Raw genomic sequence first — 25786 nt, forward strand, 5'->3', positions numbered from 1 at the left:
GGGAGAGTGCAGGTGAAATGAGTTGTATGATAAATGCGATTTATCACATAGATTTTACCATATGTCTGCTATATAAACAATGTTACCAGGATTCCCAAGGTGCAGGGAAAACACTTTGCAGAGATATTCAGAGACAAAAATTCAGACTGAAGATAAATGTTTATAACAAACTTAAGGACTAAAATGTGTTGGAAAAAGATTACATAAAAATTCATCCTTCATTCCTTTAGCGCAAAGGATGAAACAGGTATGCCTCTCCATACTTTCTGTCAGTGTATACCCAGTAGGAGAAGCAGGAGCCATACACAGGATGGACTGTAACACTTTGCCCTTCCCTCCCTACCTCCTGGAAAAACAGTGAGAGTTTATTCAATTCCTTTGTTGTTCCTTCTCTCATCCTCATAATCATTATAGTTTGAGCTCCCACAAATCTGTCCATCTGCTCCCAGGGTGTGCCTGTATTATGTAGTGTCTTCAAATGTCTTTGATCCTTGCTTCACCTTTTTTCCCCCCTTTATTGCATGCTAAATAGTTGTTTTCCTAGGTTCCGCTATACAAATCCTCATGGCAGATGAGATACTGACATAGCTCTTTTAACAGTCATGAGTCTTCACATAAAAATCATGTATTTCTCCAAAATGCTGCAAGTTTCCCTAGGAGCCACTGGAGCAGCAAACTCTTGCCAAGTTAAAAAAAGTGATTGCTTTCTGTGTATGTTAATAAACAGAAATGAACTTAAAAAAACTTCCTTCAGTAACATCAGCTTTTAGTGGAAAAGGTGTACCTGTTACTGCTGAGTTGCCCCACCCACTCTTGATATTTAGCCATTATTTTCATCACATGATTTTAACTTGCCACTCCAAGAATATCTTGAACAGAATTAAAGTACCACCCACTGCTCAAAACCTGCTACAAGCCTTATGAGTGTCAGATGAAACAGACATGAATCTAGAGCTGATCCTGCAGAAGGGACCATGGAAGCCCAGATAGGATCTAACTACTGTGGAACTATGCCACATGTATTACAGTTTCAACGCACTGAATATATGGGAGACAGTTTTCTAGTCATGCAGTTTGATACTGCAGAATGTCTTTTTTATTGTCTCATAACAGAAGAGCACTCACATTCTTCATCCTGAAATTATGTCACACTGCTTGGTGGTTGTATAGACATGCTGTTTTTGCAGGAGTGACTTCCACAGACTTCTGAACTGTCACTTCCATCCCTTATGATTATCTCTTGCTTTGCTTTGAACATTAATGGAACAAAGCCTTCGCTGTCTGCAGTGAGAACAATCCAAGAAGAACCTATAAAGAAATTGAGCATTAAAGAAAATAAATGTACTGATGTAATTACATACAATATACAATCACATTTTAAAATATGTAGTCCAGCACATTAGCCGTCCTTTTCCTCAGCATTAAAACCTTGCCTATACTAGCAAAATTCATATCTGGCAATCCACTGTAAGTGAAGCTTCCCCAATGGTAACATTAATGGAAGTCCTAGTGTACAAAGGGCTCTGGCATTTTTACTAATCCTGCTCAGTGATAGTGAAAAACAAATTCAGTTTTTGTTAATGTGGATGTCCCGTAAGCACCCCCACTTTCCTCCTCAAAACCTTTTTGTCTAGCCTTCCACAACTAACCTGTGCTCCAATGTCATCTACTTCTGCTCATCCATCTGCTCATTCCCTCCTCCCAGATGATGAAAGAATGACAAAAATTAAAATAAATTATTAAGAAACTACCTGTGCTATATTTATTTTGGGGATAAATAGAAACTTCCATCTCCAGGGCTTTCAACCCAGCACTTCTTCAGCAGCTCTAAATTCAGGTGACATGCAGAAGAAAAAAATGACTTTGTACTTTTCCCCACTCCTAATTATGATTAGGGCTGTCGATTAATCACAGTTAACTCCCATGATTAACTCAAAAAAATTAATCGCGATTTAAAAAATTAATCATGATTAATCACAGTTTTAATCACACTGTTAAACAATAGTATACCAATTGATATGTATTAAATATTTTGAACGTTTTCTACATTTTCATACATATTATATTCTGTGTTGTAATTGGAAATCAAAGTGCATATTATTTTTTATTACAATATTTGCACTGTAAAAATGATAAAAGAAATAGTATTTTTCAATTCACCTCATATAAGTACTGTAGTACAATCTTTGTCGTGAAAGTGCAACTTACAAATGTAGATTTTTTGTTATATAACTGCACTCAAAAACAAAACAATGTAAAACTTCAGCGCCTACAAGTCCACTCTGTCCTACTTCTTGTTCAGCCAATTGCTATAACAAATAAGTTTGTTTACATTTACAGGAGATAATGCTGCCCTCTTCTTATTTACAATGTCAGCTAAAAGTGAGAAGAGGCATTTGCATGGCACTTTTGTAGCTGGCATTGCAAGGTATTTGTGTGCCAGATATACTAAATATCCGTATGCCCCTTCATGCTTTAGCCACCATTCCAGAGGATGTGCTTCCATGCTGATAACACTCATTAAAAAAATAATGCATTAATTAAATTTGTGACTGAACTCCTTTGGGGGTGGGGGTGGGAATTGCATGTCCCCTGCTCTGTTTGACCTGCATTCTGCCATATATTTCATGTTATAGCAGTCTCACATGTTCATTTTAAGGACACTTTCATTGCAGATTTGACAAAACGCAAAGAAGGTACCAATGTGAGATTTCTAAAGATAGCTACAGCACTCAACCCAAGATTTAAAAATCTGAAGTGCCTTCCAAAATCTGAGAGGGATGAGGTGTTGAGCATGCTTTTAGAAGTCTTAAAAGAGCAACACTCCGATGCGGAAACTACAGAACCTGAACCACCAAGAAAGAAAATCTGCTGGTGGCATCTAACTCAGATAATGAAAATGAACGTGCGTCTGTCTGCACTGCTCGGATTGTTATTGAGCAGAACCGTCATCAGCATGGACGCATGTCCCCTGGAATGGTGGTTGAAGCATGAAAGGACATATCAATCTTTAGCACATCTGGCTGGTAAATATCCTGCGACGCTGGCTACAACGGTCCCATGAGAATGCCTGTTCTCACTTTCAGGTGACATTGTAAATAAGCAGTGGACATTATTTCCTGCAAATGTAAACAAACACGTTTGTCTGAGCTACTGGCTGAACAAGAAGTAGGACTGAGTGGACTTTGTTTTAATTTTGAATGCAGGTTTTTTTGTACATAACTGTACATTTGTAAGTTTCAACTTTCATGATAACGAGATTGTACTACAGTACTTGTATTAGGTGAATTGAAAAATGCGATTTCTTTTGTTTTTTTACAGTGCATATACTTGTAATAAAAATAAATATAAAGTGAGCATTGTACACTTTGTATTCTGTGTTGTAATTGAAATCAATATATTTGAAAATGTAGAAAACATCCAAAAGTATTAAAATAAATGGTATTCTATTATTGTTAACAGTGCGATTAATTGCACGATTAATCACGATTAATTTTTTCAATTGCTTCACAGCCTTAATTATGATATAAAGAGATCTTGAAAGGATCCCATTTTCATACGTCTGATTTTTATTATTGCTTGGTTTTTACCTTAGAAATATCAGGAATATCAAGTCTTGTTCTTAGTGGGTTTGTGGGATGACTTGTTAGAGGTCTCAGAAATGTGGATTTTGAGCTTTCTTACTCCTCAGTTGAAGAGGTGGGTTGTTGAATTTCTGACAAAGATGTCTTTTCTCCCAAGTGGTTCTCGGGCATTTGTATTAAATAGGTGATAACAATAACAACAACAGGATTTTTAAACAGACTGAATAAAAATCACTTTCCCGCTCAAGTAATTAGGTTTCACTTGTATAATATTTCTGATATCATAAACCTACTACTTCTCCAGTTGTCCACAGATTCTCAGGAAAATATAGGGTAGACAGATCTGAATTTCTAATGTTTAAAAAAAAAAGGCAGAAAAAAAAGAAGAAATAAAGAAAATCAAAACCATTCAGGTTTGCTTCATACAGCATATAGACGCATAAAATAATACAAACCCATTTTCTTTCCTTTGTAAGTCACCTTTTAAAATAAAGCAATATCTACTGTGTATGTTTACTGCTAGTGGGTCTTTTCCCTAATGGGCTACCTATTATGTTATCCTAGGACATAACATACACATATATAACACTTTGTCGGTATATCCTTTGTTTTATTCAGTTGGACATTTCAGAAGAAAGAGCACTGACAGCACTGACTCTGGGAACCTGTGTGTGCTGTATTACTGATAAGGCCTACTTGTCCTGTAATTATGGAATAGAGGACCTTGAATAGCATCATTTGATATATAGGAAAGTAGGTTATGTTTCATTGTGTATATTTTGATAGTTCTTATAAATTTTACTTTTCTACACAAAATGAAAAAGACTATGGAAAAAGGAAGTATAAAAACCCTAATATGCTGTGTGTGTGTGTGTTTTTTTTCAGTTGCAACATTGTTTATTTGGCAAAGTGAAATCTCCTCTCTTTATGTTATTAACTAAGCACTTTCACAAGCTGCTTCACTATTTCATGTTGTCATGTCACCTATAACGTCATAAGGAGATTGTCATTCCCAATCATGAACCTTTAATCTTTTTCTGTTAATACCTTCTTTCTAATTCTGGACAGACTTTGGAGTCCATAAACTAGAGGGCTGTAATTGGAAATGCTGCCACACAAACCAACAGAACTGCATTATCAGCCAAACTGATAAAACCTGCTTTTTTATTATTCTCTTGTGAGTTTTTATCCCTATTCATCTGAAAGTTTGAAAAATCACAATTGCAGTAAGTTAACACTTGTGTTATATTATATCTCACAAAATGTTTTGTTACTTAGAGATAGGGTGGTGCCAAAAGTAATGTTAAAAATACCCTTTTACCTTGCATAATTATTACAGATGACCTGCAGAAGACTGAGACCTCCAAATATGTGCTGTTACCAATACTGTATGTGACAGGCTATATTTAGCGAGGGTAATGGCATTATGCTACTGGACTTTAAAGCATTCAGGGCAAGGTTAAGTTCATTCCTGATGCAATTCCATTCATTTTAGTGGGTTTGCATCAGTACGAATTTGGCCCACTGTTGCAGTTAGCATTTCAAAATGTTAATTCAAAAGAAAAAAATTTGGAAACCATTGCTGCAAACTAAGGACATTTGTCAAAGTGTCCCATCTAATTATGTGGCATTAGAGGATGGGATGGAGCTGAGTAACATTTTTGTTAACCCTTCAGTATGCTTTGTTGCAAACTGGAAAGTCACCCCACATTTGTGGTACAGTCTGCTAATGTTCACAAACATGTTGCTTGTGCCCAGGCCATCTCATGGTTTTGTGTCAAAACTATGCAAAACTTGTGGTTTTACAGGGTTTCAATGCAAAACAAGGTGAAACTCAGCAATTTTGATGGATTATACTTTGAGCTTTGCAGCTCACCCAAATCCCAAATTCAAAGGAAAACTCAATGAGTGCAACCTCCCCCGACCCCCGGTCAATTCTTCAATTGATTGAAGAATCACATAAATCCCTCTGCTCTGAATCTGGTAAATTTTGCATGGTTTGAGAGGGATTCTTGGTTCAACAATTCTCTTTGCTCTTTACAAACAGACTCCTTTTTTGAAGAGTGTAACAGCACACTGGACAGAAGAGACATCTGGAGGTGCTTCTGTGTTGTGGCATTTGTCTTCTGTAAAACCTGGGGCATCAAAATGAAGAGTGCCGATGTTAACTAAACTATCAGCCTTTCTATAGGCTGAAAAGAGGCTTTCTTGTTCATTTTCATAATAATCTCACCGTTTTTTTTAATTAAACAGGTGAGTTTGGTGCTCTTAAACTCAAGAACTGGCCAAAGATGGGAATTCATCCCCTCCTCCCCATGTTAAAGCCACTTTGTGTTGCTGCAAAGGGATCTCTCTGAAAATACCAATTCCATAGAGGGCCTCCTCAGTAGGTGAACAGTTGGCATGGCTGGCTCTATTCCACCACCTGCAGCCACCTCCAGGGTAAAAGGTATGCTGATAAAGGGAGAGATGTCTTATGTCCCACCCATGCTTGGCTGCTAGAGCTACCCAGAGAGACCACTGCAGCTAGGGTACAAGTTAAAGCAGCCCAAGACCAAACCAGTTTCAGGGATCCCCAGTGTCAGGGAGACACCATTCTCAGTGTTTGCACTGGTCTCAGCATCAGCACCAGGATGAATCAGGCCCGGTGTAAGCAGGTGCTGTGCAGATTTTGCTACATAAGTCTGTCCTCCCTGACAGCACTCATGCCATCCCTCTGCTGGTCTCTGTTTAGCTGTAAACTGCCAATCATAGCGTATTACATAGTCAGGAAGGTTTCTTGGGTACAGAATGGAGGTTTTGGTCAAAATGAGAGAGAATCCTATCCCAGAATAGCCAATAGCCTGGTAGATATGGGAGAGCCAAGATCAAGTATCTGATTCAGAGCAGGGATTTAAACCTAGGTTTCCCTCATCCCAGGTGAGTGCCCTAACCACTAGGCTATTGGGGCCAGGATTGCTTTTGCTCTCTGAACATTTTTGAAATGTTGAAAATTTTCATGGGACAGGAAAATCATCTCCCACCCAGCTCTAATTATGAGGAATATTTTTATTTGTTGGTGGCAACTGGGCTGGGAGGTAGGAATTTATTGTTGGGTGTCCCTTAGGGAGGGAAGCCACTCAGAGAGTGGAAGGGAAAGAGAAGTTTGGCAGATTAGAACACTAGGCTCCTGTGCTAATTTTAGATTACACTAATCCCAAGAATTTCCAGACATAAAAAGTGTAATATCCTAGGAATGATCCCCCCTTCCCCAGTCCCTCGTATCATCAGGTACGTGGCATGTTTGTGGAAAGGGATAAAGATGCCAAAAGGCTTTAAAAGGAAGCATCCCCGTTTACAAAGAACTTTGTGTCCTGATTATTTTCTCTGTCTCCCTCCACAGAGGAATCTAACTGATTGCTCTGGTTAGGGGGCAGCATGGCACGGCACACTTGCTCTTCATAGAATCATAGACTATCAGGGTTGGAAGGGACCTCAGGAGGTCATCTAGTCCAACCCCCTGCTCAAAGCAGGACCAATCCCCAACTAAATCATCCCAGCCAGGGCTTTGTCAAGCCTGACCTTAAAAACCTCTAAGGAAGCAGATTCCAGTGCTTTACCACCCTCCTAGTGAAATTTTTTTCCTACTATCCAACCTAAACCTCCCACACTGCAACTTGAGACCATTACTACTTGTTCTGTCATTGCCTTCTTACTCTATCTTGCCTCCGCTCAAGTCCACAAACAGTTCAAAGACATTTTTGCTGGTAAAACACTCCATGCAATTTACAATATTTATAATTTACAATATTGCTTTCCACCACCCTTATTCGCCTTACTTACACCTACTGTCCTAGGGAGTCTTCAGCTCCTGAGGTAAGCAGGGAAGAGCAATCTCAATCTCAATCTCAATCTCTCTCTCTCCCTCCCCCAATCTGCTTCCTTCCATCCCACTGCCTTCCTGTGCCTTTTGTACCATTTGCCTAACAGCCTAATTAGCCTCTTAGTTCTCCCCAGCCAATAAGTTAGGCACAACTCTTCTTAATGAGGTCTTCTCTGGGGTAATTAATTAGATCTGCAGTGACCAGAGTGCTGGCTTAGGTGCTATTGCCCAGCACTCTGTCACAGGCAGCTATGCAATTATCCCTAACATTTAAGTAATTTTGGGAGATGTTCTGACAGAGGTAGTAGAACAATTTTTATAGTGGCGTGCTGATGATGGAAACCAGGTGTTTGGTGTTTGTTATTACTACTTCAAGCCAGGACTACTACATTCTGCCATGTTTCAGACAAGAAAAACAAGGGCTTATTGGGAAAAATGTCGAAATACCTATATATGTTTCCAAGTACAACTTTGATATTGAAAATGTCATCTGTAACCCAGCCACCAGAAATATACAAAACGTACCATGTTTCATTTCAATAATGGGTAAATCAAAAAGCTGCTGGACTAAATTCAGATGGATCTTGCCATCACAAAGGAGAACAGTTCTTGTTTCCTCAGCAACAGCTCCATTTGAGAAATACTTCTGTGGACACATACAGGTAAAAGAAAAGGTCATGTTAGAATACTAGCCACTTTTTACTTCAAGAATCAGGCCCTACAGCTCCTTTATCATTTTGGGTTTTCATCTTCTCTTTACTCCCAACAATATATCTATATATTTATGGGAATAAGGCACCCATATTTAACTGCAGTATTACAGGTTCTGTCTCACCAGGCCCAAGAAGAGAGGAACTCATTTGGCTCCTGGCTCCTTAGAGTCATGTCTGCAGGTTGTAGCCTTTTATTTGATTTAAAGTGAATTTTATAACATGGTATTAAATCACTGTAGGTTCAGCTCTGGCAGCTACAGTTTCAAGCTTAACAGAGTGAAAGTCATCTCTGCTGTTTGTTTCAAAGTTAGATTCTCTAGGAACACATAAAGACCAAGAGTAGTGACCACACGTACATCCACCAGTACAAAGTCTAGTCTATTTTAAAAGTTTTAAGTTATGATTACCCAAGCATATAGAAATTCTATAGAGACCTATGCACAAGTTACAAATATAGTTATACTCACATTCTTAACAACAGTGCAAGGGTCTGATGGGTCTCTCATGGCTTGGTCATCAGTAGAGGGATGGTTCCTGCTGGAGTCTCCCAGGGAGAGCTCAGTTTTCCCATTCTGGGCATCCTCTATTTATAATATGATTCTGTCTACACCTACATTCTGCGTGTGTCCATAAAAGTGTCCACCCTCTTTTCTCTTATTGGTCAGTGTCCCCTGGAAACTTAAGGGACCCCAATTTTCTATAGGCTGTGTAAGTTCCCTTTGTTCTCATTAGCATTGATGCACAACCTGTATCCTGTGGTTTAGCACATGTGTCTGAGACAGATGCGCCTTTACAGTATTTTTATGATCTAATATTGATCTTCTGAGTAATTTTGTGCAATTTTACCAGTTGGACCCTCTTTCCCCATACTCTTACGGCATCGGGTTATTTCTTGATCACTTATGTCACTGTTTCTTGTCTCCAACGCCTAAAATAGCTAAGCTAAAGTCTTGCAGGCCTCAACCTACGGGTCTTGTGTTTCAGCTTGTCTTACTCATGTCTACTTGGTTCCTTCCTTACTTACTGAGTTCCTCTAAATACTGATCAATCTTATACTTTTATAATCCTACAAATTAACTCTAATTAACATACAATGAATATATGTAACATAACAAATTGATTAATCATAACATCACACAATAAATGAATACGAAACTAAAATCATTGGCTACAACGTGCAGCTCAAAACTGCACCAGCTTCTTTGATGCCATAATGCCTTGCAAATTTAACTACTCCTGGGGGAATTCAGCGCTACTGCACATGCACAGAATTTATGTCCCACGCAGATTTCTTTGCTTCCTCACAGAAAAATGACTTTCTGACAGGGAAGCAAAGGGAAGCCACAAGAGTAGTCATGCGACCCTTCCCCAGCAGTATGTTTCAGGTGCCCAGAGCAGCCATCAGAGAGGTAAATCACTATGGGACAGGGGGCAGAACTGGGGAAGACCCAGCTGGTGGATCCTATCCTATGCTGGGCTCAGAGCTGGGGAGGATGGGACTTCCTCTTCCAATGCACAGCATCTGGGGCCAGGTCAGACCCACTCCCAGATTTCTCCCCCAGCTTCAGGAAGTTCTGCAAACTCCCTCGCCCCTCCCCTTCCTGCATCCATCGCTCCTGAGATGCAAGGGAAGGGATCCCTATACAGGGAGCTGCTCCCCCATCCACCCAACCCCTGTGCTTCCAGACCCATTCATACCCAGACCTTCCCACAGAGCCCCACAGTCCCCTCACTCAAAACTCCTTCTATAAGCCCCACTCCTCCTGCACCTGGACCACCCCAATAAGCCACCCGGCTCCCCACCCCACCGAGCCCCAACCAGCTGAACCTGAATTCCTACCCCACTGAGTGCCACTCTCCCAGCATCTGGACCCCCCACTGAGCTCCCCACGCCCAGACCCTGCAAAGTTCTATCCCCACACACCCAGACCCCCCCACACTGAGCCCCAACCACTTTCATTTGGACCCCCCTGCAGAGTCCCATTACCGTTGCACCCAGAACCCCCCCCAACAAACCCCTGTGCATCCAGATTCCCCCTTCACTTGGATCCCCACACACTAAACCCCTCAACACTTGGATCCTGCCTTGTTGAGCCTGCCTCATACCTGGTGCAGCTGGTAGGGAGAGGAAGAGCCATGGGATGTTTCTGGGGCAGGCCCGGTCCTTGTGCTGTGTCAGGGTTGGGTGTAGCCTCACTGCTGAATACGTGTCCTGGTGGGGGAGCTGCACAGTGATCTCCTACCTCTGTGCAGCCAGTGGCCTGTGCTCCCCAATGCCAGGCTGGAGCCTCCACATTTATTTGACAAATAACATTTGCAGAATTTTGCAGAATTTTAAAATATTGTGTGCACAGAATTTTTGTTTTTTGGTGCAGAATTTTTAATTTTTTGGCACTGGGGAATCTGTCTTGGCATGTCTGGTATAGCTTTCTAAGGAGGGGTGGAACTTATACTGGGAGCCAAACCAGCCAATGGGGGAGTATAAAGATGGCATCCAGCCAACCTTGTCCTCCTCTTTGGTGCTGTGTTGGTTGGACTTTAGCTGGACTAAGGACTGAGGCCTCTGAATTCTGTTCCTACTGATGCCACCCATTTTGGTCCAGATCCACAGAGATATTTAGGCTCCCAACTTTCATCAAAGTCAATAGAAATTAGGAGCCTAAATACCTCTATGGATCCAAGCCCAAGTCCACAAGACCACAGCATGAGGAACACCAGATGATTGTAAAGTCTAAGCAGCTATGTAACTGATAGATGTGCTTATATATAATTTGCTGTCCACTATTATCCAGAGACAAATCTCAGCATTACTGCTTTTCAATTTGCATCCGACGAAGTGGGTACTCACCCACGAAAGCTCATGCTCCAATACGTCTGTTAGTCTATAAGGTGCCACAGGACTCTGCTGCTTTTCAAGTGACTCTCTCCCATTATTAAATATCTATGGTTTGGATTATTTCCCCCTAAAACATACTACTGTATTTTTCTACTTTGAAGCTCACTTTATTCCTGCCCTTATTTTCCATTTCTTTAGAACCTATTTTATTCCTCTGGCATCACTTGTGTTTGCAACACCTCCCAATTTAACATAATCTTCTAATTTAATTACTATGCTGTTGACCTCTTCCTCCTCCAACTCTTCCTTTTGTGTATTCAGCATGAAACCAACTGCAGCACTGTAACATTTTAGAACAGAAAGAAGAGACACCATCTACCCTAAACCTAATTTGGGTTCTGCTCTAGTTAGTGTTTGCACTTTGTATCCTTTGATATTTCTTCTTGATGTCAAACTTTTTTTAAAATCAGTTCACAGCTGCATCTTCTATTTCTGTACTGAGTAATCTGTTCCACATGTTAATTAACCTTTGGCTTAAATAAATGTCTCCTAATCTCCTTTAATGCTCAATTCTTAGTTTCTATTCAAGCTCTCTTGCTGCTTTTAATTCTGTTCACATCTCAAACAGTTTTTCTGCAGCCACGTGCTCTTTACTCCGCAGCATTTTAAACCCTTCCTAAACCACGTAGTCTCTTTTCTTTCATTGCAGCACATTAAATCCTCCTGGTTTTCACGTAACCACACTGAGTTATAAATACCATCACAGTGCCACTGAACTTCTGTGAAATTACCTTTTCCCCATTCTATTTTGAATAACTCATGCAGATGAGTAGCTTAATATTATTTAATTTGTGTATTATGGTTGCTCTGAGAGGTCCTATTAGGATAGGCTCTGTACAAATTTCTCTAAATTAAAAAAAAAATCCCTGCAGATATTTGTACTCTTGTCCCCATGCTAAAAATAATTAGCCATTTGTTATTGTGTAATGACTGGAAGAAAAAAATCCAAGTAATTTGAAATACTTCAAATAAGTCCCCTTTCAGTCTTTTCCTTTCTGATCTTAAACCACTGGTAATTTCTTTAATCTTTGTTTGTAGCCATAATTTATTCCCTGGTCATTTTAGTTCCCCTCAAGTTCTTGCTTTTCTTTTTAGTAATACTATATTGCACTTAGATTTATACACAGGGTTCAAGAGACTTAATTTTCAGCAATGGGTATAATGAGTGTCCCTGCAGACCTTTGCATTTGCAGTCAAAAATTGATATTTATATATGCAGAACAGATATTTGTGCACAAAAGCCATTTTTTTTTGTTCTTATGAGCCTGTACGCTCCAAACACTGCCACATTTTGCCTGAATACTGGTAGAAACAAAAAAACCATTGTCTGATTTGCTCTTGCATCAATAACTTATAAACAATGATGGGACGGAGCTGAAAAATTCTGACCCAAACGTGATCCTTCATGGAATTTGAAGGGTTTTGGATGTAGTGCAGGCCCATTTCTTCATACCAGTTATCTTCAAGTCAAGAATGATCAAGACTAATTCATCCCAGCTCCATCTCAATTGACTACAAATCAGTTGATTATAATTAGTATTGTTATGTTAGGGATGAATTTGGTGCATTATATTTTTTGCTTAATCCTGCCAGCTCTTATTGTAGCCTCCCCCAAGAAGTGAATCACAATTTTATAGTATGACCTACTCTTTATAAAACCACATGGACTGTCTTAGACCAGTCTGTTCTGTCCAAGATCCTTTATCTTGTTCCTACCTATGATTTTACATATTTTCCTTGTGCAGATTTCAGAAATCCAGATCTTTAGTTTCACAGCTTTTTTTTTCTTTTCATTGCTTTTAAACATTAGTGTTACATTAGTCTCTCTCCAGTGGTCAGGCACTTCTCCTGTTTATAGAGATAAATTAATCTCTGTTACATTTTATGTCTGACTGTTGAAGAATTCTGTTAGATCATGGGCTTCCTCTGTTTTTAATTGCTCCAAATTATTTCAGCCTCTTCTGATTTATCTTTTAGTTTAAGTAACAATAATGCACCTTTTCTTTGAGGAACACATAATGCTTTACATACATTAATCAATTTAGCCTCATAACATTCTTGAGAGATAGTTGATTATTATTCCTATTTTATAGATGATGAAACCAAGGCACAGAGAAATTAAGTGATTTACTGAAGCCCATACAGGTAATTTGTGGCAGTGTAGAGAATAGAAGCAAGATCTCATGCCTCCCACCCTTGTGCTTTAACCCCAAGATCCTTCTTCCTCCAACTCCATCAAGTTTCACTGTCTGTTCCTAGAAGCTGTATCTCTGATTCTGATGTATTGCTCTCTCTAAGGGGCTAAAAGGGCTTGTAGTTTTCAGTTTCAAAGTCTTTACTGTAAACTGCTTTATCCATAAACAAAGTTTATTGGAGGACTAAGGGGATATGTATACAGAAGTGACAAATATTTCCAGATACTCAAGTGGATATTATCTGCCCAGGCTTCTTTTGGCCAACTTCCTTTAATGTATCCAGTTCCAGCTCTCCCTCAACAAGAATCTGGCAACATGAGCAAGCCTTTCCCTCATCTGCCGCAGCTTAACCGTCACCAGATTTTACAGCTTTGTAAAAGGATCACATAGCTTGCAGCCAGGCAGTCTCAGTATTGCCAACCCAAACTTTCCAAACTCCTGAGTCAGGACCCAAAAATCACAAAGCTGCCTTAAAGATCACAAGATTTAAAAAAAATGGATTGGATGTTTTTTCTTTTTGTTTTTGAACCTTTAGGGTACCCTCAAGTCACATGTTCAAGCATTTCTCTGCAACCTGGAGGGCTAGAAAACTTTTTTTTTTAAATGAAAGCTGAGAATCTCATGTAACCACATCCCTCAATGAACTGAAGCTTTAAGTAAAACATTAAATAGTGCGAGACTCACAATAAAATCGCACGAGTTGGCAACACTAATTTGCCTGCCACCTCCGAAAGAGCTATTGTTATTCTACCTTATTCTTCTCCCTTTCTTGGCAGCTTTCCAGAAACTCAGCAACTAAAGGTTTTCTACTGCAGTCCTGGGTTCTGCTTCACTGAGCCTTCCTGAACAGATACATTTGTAATGTACGTGATAGGAAAAAGCTGAAATACTACATTTATACTATGGTAGATGTGATATATCTTGACTAGGGGTGTCAACCAATTAAAAAAATTAATCACGATTAATTTCACTGTTAAACAATAATAGAATACCATTTATTTAAATATTTTTGGATGTTTTCTACATTTTCAAATATATTGATTTCAATTACCACAAAGAATACAAAGTGTACAGTGCTCACTTTATATTATTATTTTTTATTAAAAATATTTGCACAGTAAAAAAACAAAAGAAATAGTATTTTTCAATTCATCTAATACAAATAATGTAGTGCAATCTCTTTATCATGAAAGTTGAATTTACAAATGTACAGTTATGTACAAAAAAAACTACACTAAAAAATAAAACAATTAAAAATTTTAGAGCCTGCATGTCCACTCAGTCCTACTTCTTGTTCAGCCAATCGCTGAGACAAACATGTTTGTTTACATTTGCAGGAGATAATGCTGCCCGCTTCTTGTTTACAATGTTACCTGAAAGTGACAACAGGTGTTTGCATGGTACAGTTGTAGCCGGCATCGGAAGATATTTATGTGCCAGATGCGCTAAAGATTCATATGTCCCTTCATGCTTCAACCACCCTTCCAGAGGAAAGACGTCCATGCCGACAACGGGTTCTGCTTGATAACGATCCAAAGCAGTGCAGACCAACGCATGTTCATTTTCATTATCTGAGTCGGATGCCACCAGCAGAAGGTTGTTTTTCTCTTTTGGTGGTTCGGGTTCTGTAGTTTCCGCATCGGAGTGTTGCTCTTTTAAGACTTCTGAAAGCACGCTCAACACCTCATCCCTCTCAGATTTTAGAAGGCACTTCAGATTCACTCACATTCATGCCTTCTTTGCATTTTGTCAAATCTGAAGTGAAAGTGTTCTTAAAATGAACAACGTGTGCTGGGTCATCATCCGCGACTGCTATAACATGAAATATATGGCAGAATGCGGGTAAAACAGAGCAGGAGACATATAATTCTTCCCCAAGGAGTGCAATCACAAATTTAATTAACGCATTGTTTTAAATTAACGTCATCAGCCTGGAAGCATGTCCTCAGGAATGGTGTCTGAAGCATGAAGGGGTATACGAATGTTTAGCTTATCTGGCACGTAAATTCCTTGCAATGCTGGCTACAAAAGTGCCATGTAAATGCCTGTTCTCACTTTAAGGTGACATTGTAAATAAGAAGCAGGCAGCATTATGTCCCGTAAATGTAAACAAACTTGTTTGTCTTAGCGATTGGCTGAACAAGAAGTAGGACAGCATGGGCTTGAAGGCTCTAAAGTTTTACATTGTTGTGGTTTTTTGAGTGCAGTTATGTAACCAAAAAAAAATCTACATTTGTAAGTTGCACTTTCATGATAAAGATATTGCATTATGGTATTTGTATGATTTGAATTGAAAAGTATTTCAATTATCATTTTTATCATTAAAGACTAACAGATTTATTTGGGCATAAGCTTTCATGGGTAAAAACCCACCTCTTCAGATGCATCTTCATTCCATGTATTTGAAGAAGTGGGTTTTTTTTACCCACGAACACTTATGCCCAAATAAATCTGTTAGTCTTTAAGGTGCCACCGGCCTCCTTGTTCTTTTGTGGATACAGACTAACATGGCTACCCCTCTGATACCTGACATTTTATTATTGTTTATCAAGTATTATTTGTTTATCATTTTTACAGTGCAAATATTTGTAATAAAAATAATAATATAAAATGAACGCCATGCACTTTGTATTCTGTGTTGTAATTGAAATCAATATATTTGAAAATGTAAAAAAGCATCCAAAAATATTTAATAATTTTCAATTGGTATTCTATTGTTTAACAGTGCAATTAATACCAATTAATTTTTTTAATCCCGATTAATTTTTTAAAATTAATCACGTGAGTTAACTGTGATTAATCGACAGCCCTAATTTTGACTTTAGGCTTTTTATACTGTCTTGCATGACCTTGTCATAAACAAACTAGGGAAATACAACCTAGATGGAACTACTATAAAATGGGTGCATAACTGGTTGGAAACCCATCCTCAGAGAGTAGTTATCAGTGGTTCACAGTCAGGCGGGAAGGGCATATTGAGTGGGGTCCCACAGGGATCAACTCTGGGTCCGGTTCTGTTCATTACCGTCATAAATGATTTAGATAATGGCATTCAGAATACACTTATACATTTTATGGACGATACCAAGCTGGGAGAGGTTGCAAGTGCTTTGGAGTATAGGATTAAAATTGAAAATGATCTTGACAAACTGGAAAAATAGTCTGAAGTAAGTAGGATGAAATTCAATAAAGACCAAATGCAAAGTACTAAATTTAGGAAGGAACTATCAGTTGCACACATACAAAATAGGAAATGACTGCCTAGGAAGGAGTACTGCAGAAAGGGATCTGGGGGTCATAGTGGATCACAAGCTAAATATGAGTCAACAGTGTAACACTTGCAAAACATGCAAACATCATTCTGGGATGTATTAGCAGGAGTGTTCTAAGCAAGACATGAGAAGTCATTCTTCCGCTCTGCTCTACACTGATTAGGCCTCAACTGGAATATTGTGTTCAGTTCTGGGCGCCACATTTAAGGAAAGATGTGGACAGATTAGAGAACGTCCAGAGAAGAGCAACAAAAATGATTCAAGGTCTAGAAAACATGACCTAAGAGGGAAGATTAAAAAAATTGGGTTTGTTTAATCTGGAGAAAAGAAGACTGAGAGGGGACTTGATAACAGTTTTCAAGTACTACAATGTTGTTATAAGGAGGAGGGAGGAAAATTGTTCTCCTTAACCTCTGAGGATGGGAGAAGAAGCAATAGGCTTAAATTGCAGCAAGGGTGGTTTAGGTTGGACATTAGGTAAAATTTCCTGTCAGGATGGTCAAGCACTGGAATAAATTGCCCAGGGAGGTTGTGGACTCTCAATCATTGGAGATTTTTAAGAGCAGGTTAGACAAACACCTGTCAGGGATGGTCTAGATCAGTGGTTCTCAAACTAGGGCCGCCACTTGTTCAGGGAAAGCCCCTGGTGGGCCAGGCCGGTTTGTTTGAGAATCACTGGTCTAGATAATACGTATTCCTGCCATGAGTGCAGGGGACTGGACTAGATGACCTCTCGAGGTCTCTTCCAGTCCTACAATTCTATGATTCTATGGTTAATGATCATTCTTTGCTACTGTCTTCCCCCATTCAGTGACAGGGTGTGTTCCTATCACAATAAGAATCTTTATTTTCTGAGTCATATTTGTCTCTTCCATTCATGAGTTTCTTTCACCAAACCTTATGAGGTCTTAAGGAAAAACTATTATCTCAAATTCTTTCTTGTTTCAAAAAGTGCAGGTTAGTCAGGTTACTGACTTTATTATTCAAAATATAACATTATTCAAAACTGCAAATGAAGTGAGAGATCATAACCAGATATTAAAGTATGAATACAATCAAACCTCAAGAAATCTTGTAAGAAAATTGAAGAAAAGTGGTGTGCTAAATATATGAAAATTCTAAGGTCATTTCCAGATGAGGGCTTGAAATGCCCTAGCAGTAACTGTTTTCCAGTCCATGGCTGGGAGGCTACCATGGTCAAGTCCATGCTATCTATTTGTAACATGTGAACTAGTATATTTATGGGTGGAAAATTGTTTACTAAAGCAAAGAGCAAATAGGTTTTTAAAAGCCCTTGGATTAGATGTTTTATACAATCTGTTTGTACTATAAGTAAACAACATATTTTATCCCCACCCATCAGTCTGCCAATATCTTCAACTCTATCCTTTCCTCTTCTTAACTCTTTTGCTTAATTTTAATCTTGTACATCCTCCTGTACCACCCGCATTCATTCACCTTGGTACAAAGATCATCTCTATGAATTTAAGTCCAGCTACAGATGAGATAGTGGTGCAAATCAGAGTCCACTGTCCACTCACAGTTGTGGGTAGCCCAGCTTACTACCTATGGACCAGATTGTGATACTCACTCACCTTGAATAGTGCCTTATTCCACCAATGATCCCATTAAAGTCCATGGGGCATCTCATGTGTACATACTTGTTAGTGTCACTAAGAGTGGCAAATCTGTTTCTATGGAAACAAGCTATGTAATGCAGAAAACATCCTTTTTTTTTTAAGGCAAAAAATGTGCTTCATTCTCCCCGATCTACCCACAGCCTAGTATCTTCCTCCATTTCTTTCAGCTGTAGTAAATCCATGAACCATTTCAATAATCAGGAAGGCAGTTTTGAATTGTATTGAGGAATAGAAAGGAAGCCATGAAAATGATGGAAGATAAAGGTGATCTGACTCTGCTTCCTGGAGTGACAGACTAGTCAGGCAGCCTGAAGTTTAGAGGGAAGAGATTTAGGAAGAGCATAAAAAATGGAACTGCAGTAGTCAAGATAGGAGGTGATTAATGCTTGGATAAGGATGTAAGCAAAAGCAGAGAGGACGTGGTAAGGACAAATTCTGATAATGTTCTGAAACTGGTGATAAGCAGAAATACAGACAAGGGAGATGTGGAAAGTAAAGTAACGTTGGAGGTTAAAGATGACTCTGAGATTTCTTGCTTTGGAAGCAAAGTGAAGGCCTGAGTTAAGGAAAGCGATAGCTGAATCAGAAACTTGGGAGCAAAAGAGGGCCATCTTACCCAAAAGAAAGTCTTCATTAATGTATGTATTCATTAATAGTCTCTGAGGTATTCATGAATAGAGTTATTATTGTGTAGCTCGGATCTAAAAATCAAGACAGAAATATAGACAGCTTGGTATCCTATATGTCAAGGTGCTGAGTTCTTCTAGTGAGATATATGCACTGACTGCATTAGGAGTTGATGGTACTCAGCACCTCACATACCCCTTCCAACCGGAACATCTTTCAGGATCATGCCTTTAGAGTTGATGGAGATGGAAATTTGGGTGCCATGAGACTTGATTACCAATAAAGAGATTAATTTACTACTGCCAATCTCTCTCACCTAATACTGAATACCTGTTCCTTAGCTCATTCACTTTAATCCTCTAACCTTGGTCTCCTGTTGATCCTCTGCCCTTGCCTTCCCACTATTGTGTATGATCGTGTCCCAGGTTTTGTTGTTGTTGTTCCCATCTACCTGGAATACCCTATACTCGTCTCATAACTTACTGTACAACCCTGCTTTTCTATTTATTTTATAATTGATCAGGTCAGTGTACATGTACAGTGTCTGAAGGGTGCTTAAATTGAATTCTATACACTATCAGTGGTGTTAAGTGGGAAATCATGATAGCTAATAATCCAAAATACATTTGGTTTTCTGTTTAAGTGATATACCCTGTCAGTGATGCGATTTCTGACACAATACTGCTTGTGAACAAAATGTGAGCTTAACAGTATTCTTCAAATTACAGCAGATGAATCTTATCCCTGTTAGTGAGGTTTGCCTAAATGGCAGTCACCTGGAATCCTGATGGTCCAATTTCCTACTGTAATTAGTTTCTAAAGGGGGCTAATTATTTGTTCTTTTTTTCTAGAGAGAAACTGAGTGATAAAATATCTTGTTGCAAAAAGCACTCTCAGAAACAAATCTATACCACATATTTTACTTATTTTACTTACTCTTTTGTTACTTATTTAATAAAAACCTGTTACTGAGTCTCTCTGCCTGCCCTCCCACAATACTCACAAAACCATTCATCTCTACATGATGCAGCTGCAATAACATATGAAGGCTTGGCAGAATTAGATTTTTATTTTTTGTACTTTTGACAGATAATATTGATGCTTGTTCTAAAGGTTTTAAAATATTTTTATCAATTTACATTTTCACAGTTGCAGGAAATTATGGGGAGGGGTCAGACAAGACAATTGATGGTCAGACAACAATTATTTAATGACAGTAGATGTTGAGATTTGAAAAATTAAAGCTTTATAGCTGTTAAAACACAAATTGTCAATATTGTGTCAAAATATACAAAGTAAATATCCATAAATGAAACTCTAATAAGTTCACAAGCTGCATTTTTCTTACTTTGTCTGTCTGTACATTTTGATTATTATCAATGGAAATATTTTTTGTCTGTATGTGTACAGTGAAATTTATGTTTACCAGCATTTACTGATAAAAATCTAATAGTTCCAAGCCTAAATATATGCTGTTCAAGGTGAATGATGACATCACCTCTATAGCTGAATGCAATTACACAAGCTACAGTTGTGACAGCTCCAAAGTTTGAGTGGTGATCAGGGATCGCACTTTTCAGTGATAAAAAAACCCAAAATTCCCTAATAAAAAAACCATAAAAATCCGCATTTGTCTGCAGTTAAAATGAAATGCTTAACTTTAGTTTCCCTAGCCACAATATATGTAGGTATCAGTTGAACACATGTTATTGACATATTTACAATTTTTAAGTTGACAGCTGAAGTCCCACTGCACGGGGCTGACAGTCCAAGCCCTGTCCATTCTCCTAATTATCCACATTTTTGATGATCAATTCTGGCCCTGGTCCCAATTAGATTAGATAATTGGTGTTTCACTGTATATGGTTTTTTTCCCCCACAAAATGTAAAAACTAAAGATTCTCTGTAAAATTGCAAATTCCACATTTTTCCAAGGCAAGTGGATTTCTAGGATCCCTGGTGATCATGGCTCTCGCCAGTGTCTGTAATTTACATAGGAAATAAGCCCAGGGACTACTGAATAGACATAAGTTTCTCAGAAATTACAGTTAGTATTGTCATGGCAAATCTGTAAAGAACATAGACTCCTCCTTACAGTTAGTATAGCATTACTGAAACAAATACCATTTTTGGAACTTACTATGGAGAGAAATGGAAATTGTTAAATAATTTAGAGTCAGATTTATCTTAGACCATAGTTTTCTCAATAGTTTGGTGTATATTAACATTGTCACAGAATAAAGTTCATAATTGGTCATTAATTACTGCTGTTTTTTCCTTATAATGATTCAAACCTTACTTTTATGTTTTTAAGTAGCCCTATTGTTATAGTGTGTTGTAGTTATTAATTTATGTATTTTATAATACAGGACTGCCTGGATGCCTGCCTCAGTCAGGATTGGGCCCACATTGTGATGAGTGTTGTACAAACCCATACAAAGATACAGACCTTGCAATGACGAGCTTACAAATAACAGTATTACAGTACTGCAGCGTTACCTATATTTAGAATGTTTACCACAGAAAGGTATTTATACATAAGGCAGTAAGGCCATTTCCTGAGCCTTTTTCCCTATGAACACAGCGCCTGGCTGTAACTCCATGGCTCAGCTGGTCTCTGAGCTCAGAGAGCACTAATCAACTCGTGAAGCAGGAACAAGACTCAGATGTCTGAATCCAAACTAATCAAAACATTTATTTTCTGAGAAAATGATTGGCTGTCTCTGAGGCAAAATATATCTCTGTCTGTCTGGACGTCTCTTTGCCATCAATCTCTTTTTCATTATCTTTGACCTCATACTGTGCTCCTGCTACATCTCAGAAGCTAAAAAGGGTTAGACTAGGTCAGTACTTAGATGAGAGACCTTCAAAGAACACCTAAATGTGGAAGAAACCTATTCATTAAGCTGGAGAGACAAGGTGGGTGAGGGTAATATCTTTTGTTGGCCCAACTTCTGATAGAAGATATTACCTCACCAACCTTTGTCTCTCTCATATCCTGGGACTAACATGGCTACAACACTGCAAACACTCATTGAGTGGCTCTTTTTCTGAATTAGTTTAATATGGTGCTGTCTTTGGATGAGTTAAGAAAACCTGTTCTTTTCATAAACAAAGAAATTCATTCTCCAGTGGGGTCAGGCTGGCATCGTTCTACCAGCACCAAATTCACTTTGGTTTAAAAGAAAAGCAAACATATTTCTTACGACTTGTGCAAAAATAGGTCTGTGCAATCAAGCACTTACTTTGTAATTCAAATCTTACGCCGGTGCTAGATCCCATAGCCTAAACTTCCATTTGGAAAAGAATTGGCACCACTAATTCTAACCCAAAAGAAGGGGCTTCTTGCAAGACAATGAAATAGTAAATGTTCAGAAGGCAAAAGAGCTTCAATTCACTGTAAGGCACAGGAGCTTACTTTTGGGTGAATATAACACTAAAATATTTAAACTAGTATTTTTTCTTTTTATATTGGAGTTTATGCAATATATTCAAGTTAAATTATTGACTAAACGAGATCAAACACTTTGCTTTCACCTAGAGTGCCAACACACTAATACTCCAAAATGGCAAGGAAGCAATTTCTAAAATGTTATGAATGATGTTTGAATCAAGTAATCACTTCCTTACAGGATGTGTAGAGGAAGATTCTCTCCTTGGATGTGCATATGGCTGTCATTAGTGTAACAGGAAACCACTGGCGCACATCTGAGAATCAGATTTGACCCAGAGATCTATAATTTTAATACCACTGCATAATAAAAAATTAATATCTTATATTTCCATAATGCCTTCCACACCAAAGGATCCTAAAGTATTTTCAGAAGCTACAAGATATGCAAATAAATGTATCTAGTTTCCTATTATACTAATCTGAAGGGTGTCTCAATAATAATAATAATTAATTAATAATGGGCCAAAAATTGAAGTCCTTCCTCGGTTAAAACTCTCATTGAAATCAATGGAAGTTTTGTCTGAATAAGGGCTGGATAATGACTTGATGGTTTGGTATATTACTTATTAGTTAATAAAATAATTAGCAGTTAGGTACATACACATCTTTTAAAAAACCAAGTTAGACCAGTAATATTTTAAAAAAAAATTAAACTGTCCTGATGTGTAAAGATTGTCAGTGAAAAACTAACCTAGAAATGGGCCAAGTTGCAAAGGTCAGCTCTTTCCCATCTGAACTTTGCAGAAGTCTAGCTCTGAAGTTTTGTTTCAGCCCATCAGAGACACTGGCTAGCTGCAAACTTTGGATCAGAACCAGATCTGAACTTCATAGGCTTGTTGGTGGGAGTAGCTGTCACATCCAGTGGGAGTGTTTGTGGGCCCATTTCTACACCGAAACAAACCAAAACCCTTTTGTACAGTGATAGTTAATGCTCCGTGCTCCTTTTTGATCTACGCATGCAACTCCAATTAGCCTCAGTGGTGGTTACAGCTGACCAATGAAAGAAGAAAAGACCCTGATTTCTAATGCAGAATCTCCTATAAAATTCCACCAACTGGTTGCAGAAATGCAAGTGATTGTTTCAATGGCAAGTTATTTCACAACTCTGAATCACGTTGAATGTCAAGCTCTGATGAAATCTGCTAATTGGACTGTGAAATTTAAAATGCATCCGCTTGCTTTAAAATAAAATGTTTAAAAAGAGAATTTTTAAAAAGCTACCTGATAAAAATGTTAAATTAATAAAAAAATTACCTGATAAGTGATGTGGACAAAAGGTGGCTCCTGAAAAGGTGGGTATGCTAGAGATAACCTCTTTCCATTTTTAGTGGCGTCCGTTAGTTCAGAAAGGTGCAGCTGTAAGTCAGTGAAGCTGCCACACAGTCTTTCCAGATTCCTGGATATGTGACTTGTTCCTTTTTCACTTGGCCAGTTGTTATTTTTAGGAGAAACAGAAATTTCTTGAAACACATCCAGCTGCACTTTAGGAGAAGCTGGTCTGTTGGAAAACCTGGTTGGTGTACCAAGTCCAAAGAGGGCCACTGACCGATTAATTGGCTCAGCATCCAACGTTTCCAAAGCAATGGATGGGTCACCTGAGACCCTTTTTTCATCAAGGTCACTCACACTTGATGATGAGCTTCGTTCATAACTGGGACTCTTCACTTCTTCTATAAGTCTTCTCCTGCCACTAGGGGATTGAATTATAGTGCTACCTGGTATTAACAGCTCCCTGCTCAAGGGTTGATCTTCCATAGCAAGATTTTCAAAGAACTTCCGTTTTCCAAGAGTATTTATGGAGGATTCAAAATTAGAAAGCAGATTCTGGGTGGCATCTGACGGTGCTGAAAAATCTTCTTCAAATATTAATTCTTTGATCATTAAACGAATAATGTACCTTTCTGAACTTGAAGATGGAATGAGAGCAGGGTCAGTGAATTTCTGCTTTCCAATCAAAATCAACAAGAGTTTATCTGTCAAGAAGCACAAACCCTTCGGTCTTTCACTTTTCTCCAATTGGATTTGTTGAATATTGGGCATGCAGGAAGAGGTTACCGAATAAACCAACACAATGTTACAAGTATTGGAAGCTACTGCCACAATCTGAGCTCTAGGGTCAAAAGCTATTATATCAGGGACCAGAATGCCTGGAATGCTGACTTTTCGGGTGGTCGTTACCTTTCTCTCAAAAGTCACCAAGATCAGGTATGAAGAGTCTTGATTGCTTCCTGGGACATAGTCCTTGCGTCTCAGAGGAATGAGAGGACTGGGATCAGATCTCCGATGGTTTGCAAGGATATGGGTCAAATCCACCGGACCTGATGAAGAAGAAGCTACTGAATCAACAGCCACTGATTTTTCTGAATCTATTGATTTTCTTCTTAGGTCCATGGAGTATTCCTCATCCCCAAGTGCCAGAGTAGACTGTGAAGTTAAAGAACCTGTTTCAGTACCAGATGGCACATCAAAAGTAATGCCTGCATTTAAGCCGCAGATCTTATCTAATGGAAGCTCTGTGGCTACAGCAATTTGGAAATCTAAAGTAGCTTCTATAGCACAGATATAACCACCCACATCAAATATTGGGCAAAAGAAGCAAGCATTTAAAGCTTTCTGAGCGTCATCCCATATGTAGGAATGAAGGGCACTGCCTATAGCAACCACTAAGCGATTACCATCTTTAGTCCAGCAAGCACAGTGGATGAGACCACTGCTTTTGATATCCGCCTTAACCCTGGAGTTATCAGAACGAACAGCGTGTAAAACTGAGGCGTCCCGTTTAGTAAGCACAGCCAAAATATCCTTCTTGGGATGCCACACACAGCCCTGGGGAAGCATTGGGAATGGCTCACCCATTTCACAAGTCTGAGAAACCAGGAGCTTTTTCTTTTCCAAAATGTTATAGCTCAGCTGCCAAACAGTGACATGTTTTTTATGCTGAACAGCAAGCAGAGCTGGTGTGTCTGCAGCACTACATGAGCCCCAGTAAAGTCCATGGACATGTTCAAACTGACCAATTACACTTGAGTCACCAAACCTGAGTTCTCCATGATGAAAATGTAAAGCAGTCAGTGCCACTTGCTTCCCATCCGTCCAGGCCATTCCATGCACAGGATGTATGGCCTGATACAAGGCATTAAGGCCAGTTCTTAGAAGTTTTGCCTTTCCCAACTCCATCCTTTTAAACGTCCTCCCTAGAGGTGATTGTTCCAAGGTAAAAAATCCACAGGATTCATTTGAGCATCTTGATAAGGAAAATGAGTCCCTCGGCTGTTGAGTTGTTTCCCGGTAGGTGAATCAAGCTCATTTTTTTTTCTAATAAGCAAGGAGCCTGAAATGCAAACTCCTTCACACTGTGACTCTACAGCTGCTCTGCTAAGTATAAATCCAGGTGAAAGCTGCTTTTACTATGCTTTTTCCTGGGAGGAGTTATAATCTTCATGTGATGTCTAACAAGGTTTAGCTAATTACTGTATGCCTCACAGACATTTTCTCCGTAGCCTATTTTTAACTCTTAAATGCTGGGAGCATATTTAAAAATAA

At 38.8% G+C, this 25786-nt stretch overlaps 1 protein-coding gene across 1 annotated transcript; it reads right to left on the bottom strand.

The window, feature by feature from the left end:
- Positions 1 to 322: 322 nt before the first annotated feature.
- On the bottom strand, positions 323 to 25420 carry LOC120402052 (WD repeat and coiled-coil-containing protein-like). The gene is made up of 3 exons (XM_039532403.1): positions 23498 to 25420; positions 7972 to 8092; positions 323 to 1308 (listed from the first exon to the last, which is right to left on the bottom strand). Exons 1-3 carry the CDS (start codon positions 25418 to 25420, stop codon positions 1142 to 1144), a joined length of 2211 nt encoding a protein of 736 aa, XP_039388337.1. The 3' UTR covers positions 323 to 1141.
- Positions 25421 to 25786: the final 366 nt, after the last annotated feature.

The sequence above is a fragment of the Mauremys reevesii genome, linkage group 3 (assembly GCF_016161935.1).
Source record: "Mauremys reevesii isolate NIE-2019 linkage group 3, ASM1616193v1, whole genome shotgun sequence".
Taxonomy (NCBI): Eukaryota; Metazoa; Chordata; order Testudines; family Geoemydidae; genus Mauremys; species Mauremys reevesii.

Excerpts from the sequence above, each read along its gene's own strand:
- LOC120402052 (XM_039532403.1), bottom strand. The coding sequence starts at position 25,420 with ATGGAGTTGGGAAAGGCAAAACTTCTAAGAACTGGCCTTAATGCCTTG. Across the intron at positions 8,093-23,497 it reads TTGTCCACATCACTTATCAG|AAGTATTTCTCAAATGGAGC; the intron begins GTAATTTTTTTA and ends ATGTGTCCACAG. Across the intron at positions 1,309-7,971 it reads CATTATTGAAATGAAACATG|GTTCTTCTTGGATTGTTCTC; the intron begins GTACGTTTTGTA and ends ATTTCTTTATAG.